This window comes from Mytilus californianus, unplaced genomic scaffold (genome assembly GCF_021869535.1).
Source record: "Mytilus californianus isolate M0D057914Y unplaced genomic scaffold, xbMytCali1.0.p SCAF_7, whole genome shotgun sequence".
NCBI classification, from domain to species: Eukaryota; Metazoa; Mollusca; class Bivalvia; order Mytilida; family Mytilidae; genus Mytilus; species Mytilus californianus.
Window position 1 is genome coordinate 67586016 of NW_026262723.1, and position 16717 is coordinate 67602732.

A 16717-nucleotide genomic window follows, 5' to 3' on the forward strand; every position below is an offset into this window, starting at 1 on the left:
TTCACTCAGGCATAGCTCTGATTCTTTGCCCGGCTTTGCCAGTTATACTTTTTGTCATTTCTGGTTGATTAGCTCTTCAGTTTGTTAATAGGTTTTGGATTTTCAAATATTTTGGCCTCGAGCATCACTAAAGAGACATTTATTGTCGAAATGCGCATATGGTGCAGTACTGAAAATTTGTACCGTTGAATTCATATTCTAAATCTATACAAATAAAAAAGAAAGAAAAAAATTGTTTTGATTTAGTCAAGGATTTATATAGTAAGATGCATTTTAAATATGTCCTGACATAATATAATAGTCCCAGGACCTATATATCCATGCAATAGTCCGGCCCAGATATTTTCAAACTTTAGTAAATAAAATCTTACCTTTAATCACCTTACTGAAAATTTGTAAACTTCCGATCACAAGATGGCAAGCGATACTTGGTTAGTTATTTATAATATAGCCCACAAAAACTATATTTAAAGACCTTTCACCTAATCCATTATCCTCCTCAATGATAAGAAGAAGAATCGTCTAGATAGACATTCCGTTTCTTCCGTTTTAAAAATGACCAGTCTTAAAAACAGAAGGGGGGGGGGGGGGGGGTGGGCATTATTTATGGAGGGTGTGGAAAGTCTTTTCAGAATAGAGAATAATGGGCAAAAAAAATAAAGAATAGAGAATAATGAGGTCCTTAAATGTAAAGAATAGAGAATAATGGGCAAAAAGTATAAAGAATGGAGAAAAATAGAAATGTAGGACCCCAATTTTCAGACCCTCCCAAAAGGTTCGGTCATAAAAGTAAGAAAGCTCTTGAAACCGACAAATATATATGTAAATATGTGTATAAAACATCACAATATAACACAAATTAAGTTGAGACAAGCACACATAAGCATAGGATTTAGCACCCATATACAATAAGCACCTATTATATATGTCATGGCATAGAATAAGCGTCATATATGAATTTATAAGGTACACATAAACATCAAATAGAAAAGAACAGGATATGGATCAAAAGAACTTTGAAACTTTAAAATGTCACTTAAATGCATAAATAATGATTTAAAACAAAGCAGTGAGGTATTAACAAATTAAAAAAAATCACATAATTAGAAGAAAGTATTTATATTATTATGAGCATATTACAAGACATGTATCCAATAAGTAGGTAGCAAAAATGTAAAACACACAGAGAAAGCAAAAAACCAGGAATGTGATTCAGCTATGAGACCACAAAGTTTGGTATTTACAGGCACTGCAGAAACAGTCTTGTCCACTACACCAGCTATAAATTGAATTTTTATATGACTGCAAAAAATTTTGCGGTCGTATATTGGTATCACGTCGTCATCGTCCGGAGACATTTGGTTTCCAGACAATAACTTTAGTATTAGTAAATAGAAATCTATGAAATTTAAACATAAGGTTTATAACCACAAAAGGAAGGTTGGGATTGATTTTGGGGGTTATGGTCCCAACAGTTTAGGAATTAGGGGCCAAAAAGGGGCCCAAATAAATATTTTTCTAGTTTCATGACAATAATATATAAATTCAAATCATATAACCAATTCTAAGTTCTTTGACTACAGTTATTCTGTGTCAGAAACCTATTATGTGTCAAATATTGAATTACAATCCAAATTCAGACCTGTATCAAGCACAAATATTGTGTCCATTTTTGCCCCTACGGTTCAGGGTTGGACCTCTGCGGTCATATCCAGCTGCGCTCTGCGAAGCAATTTATTAAAGTTGTCATATGAGAAAATGTTATTTAAAAGCGCATGTGTTATTATCCAGATTATGATTTATATGAATACAATCCCCCTTTTACATGGAATGCCATTACAGTTTGAAATTGAGTTGAGATGTGACCAAAACTACTTTAAACTCAGAATTTTAGTTTCATTTTAAGAAAAGATGTAATTTTGGAAAATATGTTTATGTGTATTTTGGAAAATTGGTAAAGAATCTTCTCCAGAGTTACAATTAATATTCAAGATATTCAGAGGTAAAATTATATAATTAAAGCTAACACAATACCTGTCTTGAAGTGAAAATCAGATTTTGACCCATTTGAAAAATTTTGTCATAACATTATAATTTTTTGCATATTTTAAAATCAGCGTTTGAATATCTTTGCTGTAATTGATTTTTTTAGGTTAAAAGACTATGAAGCCTGTGCTAGTGTTGGACAGGAACTTATGGTTTTGATCAATGATAGAAATAAAAATGGTCGCACAAGTTCTACATACACAAAGGTAAACAATGTGTGTAAAGATGCTAAGGTTAACTTTAGTATAAATGCTTTAAAAAAGAGGTGGAAGAAACCAATGGGACATTTAAAAGTCAGAAGTCAAAGAAAAGACTGACAATGCCATGGCAAAAAACAATGTAAAGACTGACAATGCCATGGCAAAAAACAATGAAAAGACTGACAATGCCATGGCAAAAACAATGAAAAGACTGACAATGACATGGCAAAAAAAATAATTAAAAGACTGACAATGCCATGGCAAAAAACAATGAAATGACTGATAATGCCATGGCAAAAAACAATGAAAAGACTGACAATGTCATGGCAAAAAACAATGAAAAGACTGACAATACCATGGCAAAAAACAATGAAAAGACTGACAAATCAACAAAATACAACATAGAAAACTAAAGAGCAACACTAAACCCACACAAAACTAGGGGTGAACTCAGGTGCCCCAGAAGAGTTAGCAGTTCTTGCTCCACATGTGGCACCCATCGTGTTGCTCATGCAAGCACAAATCCAATTATATGTTTCTTTCTGTGATACCAGTGAAGGTGTCCTTAAAACTTTCAGAGGGATGAACCCTTGAACCTTTGGTTTCATTATTGTCCTTGTAACAAGCAACTCTCAATCAAGGAAATGTATTATCATGATAGGAAAAGCAAGCTCTGGAATGTTGCTAATTAGAAATGGAAAGTTCACAATTTGGAGGATGGAATCATCTCTTTTGTTGTAAAAGTTTTGTTCTCAGCCAACCCTCGTCAATTTCTAGATGTACATGTAAGTCAAGATATGGCAGATTTCATAATGTCAAAAATATATTAGTTAAAGGACCATTTGCTGTTAACCCCTTATGAACTGATAGTGATTTCCTTTTATTAATCATGTTTAACACTACCAGGTTTAAAATTAAGAAAAAAATGTAAGTGATAATGTAGTTTTCTGCAAAAAACATTTATTTATAATTTTTGCAAAAATACAGTTAAAATCTACAGGATAACAGCTAGGCATTTATCTTACAAAAGGATTGATGAAAGGAAGTTTGAATTAACCTTTTCGACCATAGGTGGTCACATCTGTGATTGCGATCATAACTAAAGAGAAGACAATTTCATTAATTATGTTCTTTTCTAACTTGAAAAGCTGAGATAAGCATGTAAGGTTAGGATCATCACAATTATTTTCAGAAAAAAAAACTATACGTTAGAGAAGATAAGAATTATAAAAACATGTTTTTGATGATTTTTATGCCCCACGCCGTAGCGGTGGGGGCATTAAGTTTTACCCTTGTTCGTCTGTATATACGTACGTCCGTACGTCCCTAAATTGGTTTCCATTCTCTAACTTGAGTTTTCCTCAACCAAATGTTATGAAACTTATACGCAATGCTTATTACCACAAAACACAGATCAAGTTTGAATTTTGGTGGCGTCACTTTGACCGTTCTAGAGTTATGCCCCTTTATAAATGGAAAAATTGAAAAATTTTTAGTTTCCGTTCTCTCACTTAAGTTTGCCTCAACCAAATGTTATGAAACTTATACACAATGCTTATTACCACAAAACACAGATCAAGTTTGAATTTTGGTGGCGTCACTTCAACCATTCTAGAGTTATGCTCCTTTATGAATGGAAAAATTGCAAAATTTTTATTTTCTTCTAAATATCGAGTAATTATACGACCGCAAAAAAATTTTTGTGGTCGTATATTGGTATGACGTTGTCGTTGTCGTCCGGCGGCGTCCTAAGACACATTGGTTTTCGCACTCTAACTTTAGTTTAAGTGAATGGATCTCTATGAAATTTTACCACAAGGTTCAATACCACAAAAGGAAGGTTGGGATTGATTTTGGGGGTTATGGTACCAACAGTAAAGGAATTAGGGGCCAAAAAGGGGCCAAAAATAAGCATTTTTGTAACTTCCAGACATAACTTGTGTGTTAGTGTATGGATCTCTCTGACATTGTACCACAAGGTTCCATATCACAAAAGAAATGCTGGGATTGATTTTGGGGGTAATTGCCTCAAAATTTTAGGAATTAGGGGCCAAAAAAGGGGCAAAAAACAAGCATTTTTCTAGTTTCATGACAATAACTTGTGTGTAAGTGTATGGATCTTTCTGAAATTGTAGTACAAGGTTCCATATCACAAAGGGAAAGCTGGAATTGAGTTTGGGGGTAATTGCCGAAACGTTTAGGAATTGGGGGCCAAAAAGGGGCCAAAAATAAGCATTTTTCTAGTTTCCAGACAATAACTTGTGTTCAAGTGTATGGATCTCTCTGAAATTGTACTGCAAGGTACCATACCACAAAGGGAAGGCTGGGATTGAGTTTGGGGGTGATGAATCATAAGGGGGTTCAAAAAATTGGGGGGGGGGGGGGGATTTTTTTTTTTTCCTTTTTTTTTTCTTTTAAAATTTTCCATTTTAAGTTGGTTATTTCTGATTTATATTTAAAAGCAAATAATAATGATATGGTAGGAGATACACACCAAACAGGATGTGTAAATTATTATATAATAAGTATTGTGCAATAGCAAGAAATTTTCAATTGCACAGTATTGCACAATAGCAAGAAATCTTCAATTGCACAGTATTGCGCAATAGCAAGAAATCTTCAATTGCACAGTATTGCGCAATAGCAAGAAATATCCAATAGCACAATATTGCGCAATAGCAAGAAATTGTCAACTGTACAGTATTGCGCAATAGCAAGAAATATTTAATTGCACAGTATTGTGCAAAAGAAGATACTTCGTATAAATTGCTTATTTCTTGACCAATTTCAATGGGGTTTTATTCTTGAATTCTTGGGGTTCTTTAATATGCTGAATCTAACCCTGTATTTAGTTTTTTGGATTTTGGGCCCCGTTTTTAAATTGGTCCACATTGAGGTCCAAAGGGTCCAAAATTAAACTTTGTTTGATTTCATCAAAAATTGAATTATTGGGGTTCTTTGATATTCCGAATCTAACCGTGTATTTAGATTCTTAATTTTTGGTTCCGTTTTCAAATTGGTCTACATTAAGGTCCAAAGGGTCCAAAATTAAACTTAGTTTGATTTTAACAAAAATTGAATTCTTAGGGTTCTTTGATATGCTGAATCTAAACTTGTATTTAGATTTTTGATTATGGGCCCAGTTTTCAAGTTGGTCCAAATCGGGGTCCAAAATTAAACTTTGTTTGATTTCAACAAAAATTGAATATATGGGGTTCTTTGATATGCTGAATCTAACCATGTATTTAGATTTTTGATTTTTGGGCCCCGTTATCAACTTTGTCCACATTGAGGTCAAAAGGGTCCAAAATTAAACTTTGTTTGATTTCATCAAAAATTGAATTCTTGGGGTTCTTTGATATGCTGAATCTAACCATGTATTTAGATTTTGGATATTGGATCATAATAGGTGAATGTCCAATTTAAAATTTTTAAGTTCTTAGACCACATTCATTCTGTGTCAGAAACCTATGCTGTGTCAATTATTTAATCACAATCCAAATGCAAAGCTGTATCAAGCTTGAATGTTGTGTCCATACTTGCCCCAACTGTTCAGGGTTCGACCTCTGCGGTCGTATCAAGCTGCGCCCTGCGGAGCATTTTATTTTTAAAATTGAAATTATCTTCCTTTGTCCATGATTATAGTTGAATAAACTACAATCAATGCTTTATACAATACAATGTTTAATTTTGACTTTCACTGATAAAACACAGATCAAGCTGAATTTGGGTAGTGTCACTTTAACCATTATTGAGTTATGCCCGTTTATAAATCGAAAGATTGCAAAATTTTTAGTTTCCATTCTGTAACTTAGGTTTGCCCCAACCAAACATTATGAAACCTATACACAATATTCATTACCACAAAACTAAGATCAAGTACAAATTTTTTGTTTCAGTTTTATAACTTTAGTTTGCCTAAACCAAATGTTATGAAACTTATACACAATGCTTATTACTACATAATTCAGATTAAGTATGAAATTTGGTGGGGACACTTTTACCATTCTTGAGTTATGTCCATATATAAACATAAAAATTGCTGAATTTTTTGTTTCCGTTCTCTAACTTTAGTTTGTCTCAACCAAATGTTATAAAACTTATACACAACCGTTCTGCGTGTTTACGAATAGAAAAATTGCTGAATTTTTAGTTTCTGTTCTCTACTTAAGTTATCCTCAACCAAATGTTATGAGACTTACACACAATGCTTATTACCACAAAACTCAGATCAAGTTCAAATTTGGGTAGCGTCACTTTAACCTTCTTCAGTTATGTCCCTTTATAACTATATGATATGCAAACGGGGGCACCATCTGTGTCCACATGTGGACACTATCCACATTTATTTTTTATATTTCAGCAAAATGCCAAGATATAAATGAATATTTTTTTAATTTATCAAGATTTTCCAGGAAAAACACCCATGATTTTGCTGTGAAATGTTTACATAGACATTATTCTGAAGCTACAATAGCAATGAATCAAAGCCTCAAGTTTGGTAATTCCAGATTTTTTTTCTATTTTTTAGCTGTCAGCACAAATAAGAGTTAAACTGAAAACATTCTCAAATGAAGTCAACAAGCTGAAACAGAATTTAATAAGAGCATCATCATCATATCATATGTATCCTTTGGTTAATATTATTCAATAGTATAACAAGTGTATTTCAGTCTACCAGTTATAGTACAATGTACAATGTAAGTTCAGTGTGTGTGTTTTCATTAATTCAGATTGTTTGTCATTTATACCCTCTTTTGGAAATATACTATTTTATTTCATTGACTCATCGGAAAGGAGTGGGTCTGGTAAGACACCTTTTTGGCCCCAAAATATAGCATTTTTACAAATTTGTTAAAATGTCAACTTTTAGCTATTTATTGGAAAGTAGAATACTTTTGTTACATAAATATGGGCTTTTTTGACAATACAATGTACATGCATCAGGTACTAGCATCGTTATTTCATGCAAAGTTACTGAAATCTTCACAATTTTAGCATTTTGCTAATTTTTAGACGGTTTTTGTCTAAAATGGAAGTGGTCGCACTTGTGTTCAGTCGTAATATTTAAATATACATTGTATTTGATGATTATACATAAAATATATAAAGGTTGAGACCAGAGGAGGGACAACACCTAGGTGCTGTGTGCAATTTTTTTTCAGGTCACGTGGTACGATTTCAGCTTTTGTTTGGCAATTTCAAATATTGAAAAAAGATCGATTTGTTCATGTTTTGATATCAAATGTACTCTATTGCATTTATAAAAAATATAGCAAGTTTTCTCATAGAAAGATTTAATGATGATCAAAAATGATTTTTGCATAAAATATTTAATGTTTTTTTATTTCATTTTGGTAAATTATATCATTAAAGATTATGTCCCATAATGGCGGGAATTTGCATTCGATCTCTGTTAAAATACAAGGCATAAATTTTTGTTAATATTTTGTTAATTCGAATGTAAAAATTATTGACATTTATACCAGTTAAAAAATATTGTTCAAACAACCTTGGATATAAAAGGTCTCCTTAAGTCTCCATCCGTTGCTGCATAATAAGTCGATAAACAATGATTTTCAAATAAAATGTCCAAATATATTGGTCAAATCCGTGAATAAATACGTAAAAATTAGGCACAAAAACCATTGCTCTTTGTATTTTAATTATATTAAAGACAAAATGAAAATTTTTCACCAGAAAAACCATGTAAAATAGCTTTTTAATTTTTTTGTTTTGTATTTTTTTGTGTATCTGTTGATCGGCTTGCACTGTCTTTTGTGTTTTCTCGTATTTTTTGTACTGATAATGAAATCCCAATATTTATAATTTCGTGTTTAATAAAATTTTGTCCCAAATAAATTAAATAAATTCAATTAAAGAGTATTCAATTAATTTACATGCCGTACGAAATAAGTCCACGGGAATTAGCAGAGTTAATAAAGGGATATACATGTATATTCCAAGCAAATAATGACAATTACCAAATTTGTTTATTATAAATACATGTAGGAGTATTGTATAATAATTACAACAGTATATTACTGCTTGAGTTTATAATCTCATTCAACAAATTTTTAGTGTCCAGGTGATGTTCACACCATGACATGCTTATAACAAATGACACATTATCACTGCGACCCATCGATAATATAAGACAAATCTGCGTGCCGTGTGCAGAGTGTCATCCCTCCTCTAGGTTGAGACTGAACATAAATGAGGCCACTTACATTTAAAAAAAAAACCATCTGAAATGTGACATTTTATGGAATATTTGATAGATTTTTCATATTTAATCTTGAATTTGAGCGCCTTTAATAACCATATCAGTTCAAAACTTTTACATAAACTAATTGAATCGACTGAAGTAGGCACTTAAGTGTTAAAAAAATGTCAAAAATCTTTCATCAGATGTACTTCAAATTTTAGTCCAAAATTAGCCCTTATTGTACCTAATCCTTTCAATGCATGAACTGGAGTGACAAATATTATTGTCTGAAGGGTTTTATATTTATATTTATATCTGTTACTTACAGATGCAAATTTTTCAACTTATAACTTATAATTCCTACATTAGTAGCCTTAACTGTAATTATTAGAACACAGAGAGAAGTTGAACGTAGACAGATGTTGATTGATAATTTAATTACTAAAGAAAAACAGATCAATGAAGCTTTTAAAAATGAAGGTAGTACGTCTAGGTAAGTAATTTAAATTAAAAACTTCAGTTTCTGTTAAGTTCAAATTGTTTAAATTGTTATCAGTGATTTACTTTTCCCGATTTGCATCAAGGATTCCAAAAACAATTCTGACAGTTTTGGATAGTTATTTTTACACCCTTTTAGATATAGGTAAGTGTGTAATCATACTACCAGGAGAGGTGAGGACAGTGTCATGATTTATTTTTTAACAGATTTTATTCAATTTTCAACAATCTTTTGAAGTAAGTGGACTTCTGTTCGTATATATGATATCATTATTGGGGTATTAATTTCAAAATCCAAAATTATGCATATAATCGAACTTTTTTGGAAACAGTGGTTTTGTGTACAAGGTAGTGTCTTTTACTCTGACCACAGCAAGAGCATGCAAGCCACAGAGTTCAGTAGAATCAGTACTATATAAGAGCTAACTTAGCTTGATTAATGAAGAACCTCAAGTAGTTTTTATCATATTCGTGGCCTATATGTTTTCATACAGTTGTCTCTTAATCCATTTGTCATAGTTGATCCAATTTTTCAGCACAGATTTTTTTATTTCAGCAATAAGCTGATGGGTACCGATACTTTTGGTAGTAATGATCCTTGGGGTGTAAGAGATGAACCTGAAGACTTCCAGGGAAGATCCAATACTGAAGTTAGATCACAACAGCAGCAAATTATTCAACGTAAGATCTATTAGTTGTTCTAACAAAAATCTCTAAGAGACTGATTTATCTTTCTTCAAATGGTTTCAATAGTCTCATGGCATCATGCTCCTCTCTAGTGAAGGAGGTCCTCAGGCGCGTAGTTACGTTTACATCAAAACGCCCGGGCGTACACATAAATTTTAGATAAAAAATATTTTAATCTAAATAAATTAAAAGATCTGGTTAAAAACCTTTTAATTCTTTCCTCTATGACTTGTAATTGAAGAAAGAAGTGACGAAATTTACTTTTAATCAAATGGTATCATATTATTAGTCCCCTACTGGCGAAGTCGAAGTGGACTTTAGGTTTGCACTCTGTCCGTCTGTCTGTCCGTCCGTCTGTCCATCCGTCAGTCCGGCAAATCAGCTTTCCGCACTTTTTTCTTCGTTCTTGAAGATATTGATTTAATATTTGGTATATAGTTTTGCCATGACAAGTTATATATCAAGTTCGACTTTTGTTCCGGTCAGATGATTTAGTCCAGAGTTATGGACCATAACTCTGGGCCATATCTAATGTTGGAGTACTAAATGTATGTTAAACCATATTTCTGTACAAAGGGAGATAACTAATTTTTTAAAAGACATTCTTTGGTAAATTATTTGAAGAATTTTTTGGCAGGTTGTTTGTTATTTTGTATAAACTAATTTTCTGAATGCTATATATATATATTATATAAAAAAAATTATGAAGTGAAATCCTTTAATTAGATAATAATCTATTTTTATTATAAATGTATATATTACATTACATTGTGTAGATAAAAATTGTTGACATTTTATAGATAAGTTACAAATCTATATTAGTTTGTGACAAATAAAAGAAAAAATATTTGGAACTATTAATTATATTTGATTTTAATTTGAAAATAGATATACACTGTATTACATCATATCTAATTTTAGAGAATTATTAATCATATTAAATGTTAAAGTGTTTTCCACACTTTTTTTCATCATGCTTGAAGATATTGATTGATAATTGGTATATAGTTTAATCATGACAAGTTATACAGATCAAGTTCAAAATTTTGTTTCGGTCTGATAATTTTGTGCAGAGTTATGGTCCTTGGACTTGAAAATTCACTCATTTAATCAGTTTTCCTCACTGTTTTTAGTCATGCTTGAAGATATTGACTTGATATTTTCTTTTTGTTTACACCATGACAAGTTATAGAACAAACTAGCTTTTTGTTCCAGTATAATGAATTTTTACCCGGTAGGGGACTATGTATTGCCATGCAATACTCTCAGAATGCTTGTTTATACATTAATTTTGTTTATTTTCTGTCAAAGTGTGAATATTGAGCCTGTGACCTTTATATCACCGATCTTAGATTCTGTCGGCGTCGGCGTTGTCAACATTTAGGTGTGGAATGTGCATGGTTAAAGTTTGTTTAAGCATTTAATAACTTTGTCAAACCTTCATGGAATGTAATGAAATTTGGACAGAAGCTTTTTTATGACCAAAAGATAGTATCCAGAGCATAATAAAAATGTATTTTTTCCGTATTTTACTGATAAAAGGACTTTTTTTTTGCAGTTAATAAGTAAATACAGTAAGATAGTCTTAAGGTTAAAGTTTGTTAAACATCAATTACTTTGTACATGTCAAACCTTCATCAAATTTTATGACAATTTGGCAGAAGCTTTTTTATGATTAAGAGATAATGTCTGAAGCAAAATTTGAAAGTACATTTTTTTCTTCATTTTTCTGTGTTTTACTGACAGACGGACTCATTTTATTTTTATTTTTTGCAATTAACAGACTGGATTACATTTTTGTGACATGTTAAATCTTTATACCTTCATAGATTGTTATGAAACTTGGATATCAGCTAATTGTTCAATTTCATAAAAAGCATCGGAATAAAAAGTTTGGTTTTTTTCTTAAAATTCCGCTTTTACACTGACAGTAGCAATCCCAGGCGAGACACAGGCCTTACACATTTTTATGTTACACCTGACCACCTATAAACATTAATCAGTTCCTGTGTCCATAAACAAAATTTGTGCATAAAAATGGGAGAAAATAAGATGAAGTTAAAATAATTAATAGAACGACAACATTGAAATGGAAACTCTTTGCTTTTTGGGATTTTTGTCGATTGCTTGTGTTTAATCCCACATCTCCCTTTAAACATATTATAAAGTGACTGGGTTGGACATTTTTCTCTGAAACCTATGACCATTAGATTCCAAATGAACACAATAACTGATAAATTAACAAATTAGACTCTAAAGTATGTTACTATTGATGAGTTTTTTATGACAAATTTATTTAAAATGATATTTCTTTCTCAATAACGAGTCAGCTTCCTGGTGCTTCACCCCAACGAACCTCTTACCAGGAAGTCCTCTGACCTAAACCCGCTGGTGGCACTCAAGCCCCTCGCCAAGGTTCGGGCGTACACTTAAAAATGGCCTAGCTACGCCACTGGTCCTAGGTTTAAAGAGCAAAGACTTGTCGGCCCGGATTCAGAATAATATTAAATGCAGGTGTTACATGTCTTTCTGCAGAGAGTTACCTTACGAACAAGCACATTTAAAATCCTGCTAAAGCTTGTAAGTTGAAAAATCTAAAATTCAACATCTTGAGTGGAGAACAATCAAAGGTCTCATGCAACAGAAGGAGATTCTATATATAAGCCATAGTGAATGTTTACATATTACACATATTTGATCCTGATTTACTGAAATCAAAGAGGCAGAGAGAGTGGTTTATGAAATTAATGCTAACATTTGAAAATTAACATGATTTGCATATGAAATGTTAGTTATATTTTGACACTTTCAAACTGGTAATTATCCAATCTTATTCAACAAGTTTTTCAGTTTTTCCTTAAAAGAAAGAATTGTTGAAGTGTGAACACTACTAAAAAGAGTTATTTATAACAGAATGAATTTGCAATCAAAAGAGATGGCCATAGCATCCCCTTTCTATGAATGAAAGCTTTAACATAGTATAATTTGGTATTTTTCAGAACAAGACAGAGGTCTAGAATCACTTTCTCATGTTATCACTCGGCAGAAACAAATGGCCATAGATATAGGTGATGAAGTAGATAGTCAGAATAGTGAGTATTGTTTCATCTTATTTCTAGATAAAACTGATGATCATAGAGGTAAACTGATGATCATAGAGGACAAACTAATAGATCATAGAGGGCAAACTAATAGATAAAACTGATGATCATGGAGGGCAAACTGATGATCATAGAGGACAAACTAATAGATCATAGAGGGCAAACTAATATATAAAACTGATGATCATAGAGGGCAAACTAATAGATAAAACTGATATCATAGAGGGCAAACTAATAGATAAAACTGATGATCATAGAGGTAAACTGATGATCATAGAGGACAAACTAATAGATCATAGAGGGCAAACTAATAGATAAAACTGATGATCATAGAGGTAAACTGATGATCATAGAGGACAAACTAATAGATAAAACTGATGATCGTAGAGGTAAACTGATGATCATAGAGGACAAACTAATAGATAAAACTGATGATCATAGAGGGCAAACTAATAGATAAAACTGATGATCATAGAGGTAAACTGATGATCATAGAGGACAAACTAATAGATCATAGAGGGCAAAACTAATAGATAAAACTGATGATCATAGAGGTAAACTGATGATCATAGAGGACAAACTAATAGATAAAACTGAGGATCATAGAGGACAAACTAATAGATAAAACTGATGATCAAAGAGGGCAAACTAATAGATAAAACTGATGATCATAGAGGTAAACTGATGATCATAGAGGACAAACTAATAGATCATAGAGGGCAAACTAATAGATAAAACTGATGATCATAGAGGTAAACTGATGATCATAGAGGACAAACTAATAGATAAAACTGATGATCATAGAGGACAAACTAATAGATAAAACTGATGATCAAAGAGGGCAAACTAATAGATAAAACTGATGATCATAGAGGTAAACTGATGATCATAGAGGACAAACTAATAGATCATAGAGGGCAAACTAATAGATAAAACTGATGATCATAGAGGTAAACTGATGATCATAGAGGACAAACTAATAGATAAAACTGATGATCATAGAGGGCAAACTAATAGATAAAATGAAAAGATTTAATTGCATAAAGGGTTAAATTTTGATTTTGAAATTGCGGCCATCAAATTCAAGTTTGCACAAGGTAACTATGTATTCAGTGACACATCTGTTAAATTTTGTACTTGGAACGTCATGAACATGAATAATCTTGACAACAACGATTGCTTGTACATGTATATTTAAATATAATTTTATCATTAATAGTAGATATTCAATAGAAAAAGGGCTTTTTAGCAATCTACAAGGGCAAACCTTTCTTTTTATAAATATGAACCAAACAAAAAAGAAATTGAATAGTGAAAGGGCTTGCAATATGACATTTAGGAAAAATAAGCCCAAATTGATACCACTGTTAAAAAATATGACTCTATATTATCTGTTTTGAAATAATTCAGTGTGTTTCTGTTTTCAGTATTAATTGATGACATAGGAGAGCATATGGATAGAACTGGTGAAAGATTAATAAAAGAAACAAGACATATAAAAATTGTAGATCGAAAGTCAAATACATGTGGTAGGTTGTTAAAAGTATGATTTTCCATTACAGATCCTAAATTGTGGTATCATTTTGTTGAAACATTTGCCTAATGAGTTCAGGTAAATTGTAATCAGTAGTGATGATTAACCTTTCTGGCTTTGAAACTTATTAAATTTTGTTTTTGTCAGAAAAGGTGAGACTTTTTCAATTTTACTGCTTCAACATGTTGATTTTTAAGTAATATTACCAAGTGCCAAACATAATTTATGTATTTTAGGTACAGGTTTTGCTTGATTGCCAAGGGACATTATTAATAGGTGAATCATTAAAAAAATACAATAAATGTAATTTCCAGTTCAAGGTATCTTTGTATCATATAGACAAATTTTGCAATATTCTTTTTACAGCTGCTAGTATTTTGTTTATTATAATTAATTTGCAAGATTCCAAACAAACAGTGCAGGTAAAAGTAAGCATTAAATTAGAATAATTTAATTTTGGATGTAACGAGTCTTCTGATTGGCTGAAAGTGTTTTGTCTATCAGCTCATAGACACAATTTTGTCATGTGACCGCGACGTCATCAACGTTTTTATCATTATTTACTCCTTTTTAGAATTAAATTATAAGGAATGACTTTAATATTTTTTTTCTGTCTATTCGAAATAACATAAAAAATGTGGTGCACACTTTTAAATAACCTGCTATGCCGGTTATTCAGTGTGCACCACATTTTTGATGTTATTTCTTCATAGACAGAAAAAATATTACAGTCATTCCTTAAATAACAAAAAAACTTGATCAGACCAAAAAGAGGAGAAAAATAATTAACACAAATCAACTTTGATGCAAATTTAAACGTAAGCATTCAGTATATCTGTACACTAATTCACTTCATTATATTTTGTAGGATACTGGGTAGCCATTGTGTTGTTGTTTATTGCTATAATAGTCATTGTTGCTGTGCCATACCATAACAAATAAAGATTGGTGAGTAAATGTTAGAAAGGAAGATAATCATATAAAAGTGGTATTTAAGTTAAAAGTAGTATAAATTAAAAGGATGCAAACTGGGGAATAAATGTAATCAGAAACCTCATTTGTCACAAGTGAGATAATCATTTCAAAAGGACAAGATGGTTGGGATTAATAAAATAACATGTTCAGAAACCACAGGTGTTAAATGATGAAAAATAAGCAAAAACCCAAATCTTGATGCAAGATGTAGGTTTTATGCATTTTTTAATTATTTCAATGTAACACAGTAAAAAATATGAACTATAGAAGTATTGCAATATAAGATTCAGACATTTATCTTAAATTTTTAAAATTCTGATTGGTATCGTGGGAAATGTGTGGGAAAAATTCATGGACAAAACATTTTTTCTCATTTTACACCACTTGAATGCAAAGCACAGAGAAAAAATGTAATCATAAAAAAATATGCTTATTTGTACATGTTCTAAAACATAGTGGGGTTAAACTATTTTTAGGGCCAAAAACCTCATTTTTCTCCATCTCAGATATTCCGTGTAGTGATGCATGAATATATAGGAATTTTAGACTAAGATAAATAATACAACAACACAACAACCTAAATTATCAAACAGAGACATCAAATGATAGATCAGGTGCTTGAACATATTAAAAAGAAGGCAGATGTTGTTAAAGAAAGCAGGAAAAATTACATCCAAATATACAGAAATATAGATCAAACCCTTATTACCAACAGCATTATGCTACCATATGGTTAAACCTTTATTTGTTTTTTTTTTCAGGTTGCATAAAGAGTTAGATGGAACTATGCAGAGCTTTATCCAAAATAGTGCAATTAAAAAACAAACTACATTATAAAGGACCAAATTATGAATGTGATAACTATTGTTTTATAATTCATATGTGTAATATAATTTATTATTTTAAATTTGTATCATTATTTTATGTAATTGAATCAAATATTGTCTTTACAATAGTTGAGTGTTACTGGTAAACGGGGTATCTCTTAAATCATGAAATACACCACAATGATGCAAGAACCAAAAAAATTATCAACAGAAAAAAATGAAAACTAAACACATAAATCTGCGATATTGGGTTTTATTTGTTGCCGTATAATGGAATGACGTCGTTGTGGTCATCCAAAGACATTTGGTTTCCAGACAATAACTTGAGTATAAGTGTATGGATCTCTATGAAATTGTACCACAAGGTTTCATAACACAAAAGGAAAGTTAGGATTGATTTTTGGGGTTATGGCCCATACCATTTAGGAATAAGGCCAAAAACAATACTTTTCTCATACTTTGTATAAGTTGCTAATTTCTTGACCAATTTCAATGGGGTTTGATTCAAAGTCTTGAATTCTTGGGGTTCTTAAATATGCTGAATCTAACTGTGTATATAGATTACGGATTTTGGACCCTGCATTTAAATTGGTCCACATTGATGTTGAAAGGGTCCAAATCAAACTTTGTTTAATATCGAC

At 31.4% G+C, this 16717-nt stretch overlaps 1 protein-coding gene across 1 annotated transcript; it reads left to right on the top strand.

Annotated features, from left to right (window-relative positions):
* Positions 1 to 380: 380 nt before the first annotated feature.
* LOC127708624 (syntaxin-8-like) lies at positions 381 to 16156 on the top strand. Its single transcript, XM_052213651.1, has 9 exons — positions 381 to 431; positions 2153 to 2252; positions 6778 to 6872; positions 8846 to 8947; positions 9509 to 9633; positions 12639 to 12731; positions 14168 to 14269; positions 15143 to 15222; positions 16011 to 16156. Exons 1-8 carry the CDS (start codon positions 415 to 417, stop codon positions 15214 to 15216), a joined length of 708 nt encoding a protein of 235 aa, XP_052069611.1. The 5' UTR covers positions 381 to 414; the 3' UTR covers positions 15217 to 15222; positions 16011 to 16156.
* The last annotated feature ends 561 nt before the right edge of the window (positions 16157 to 16717 follow it).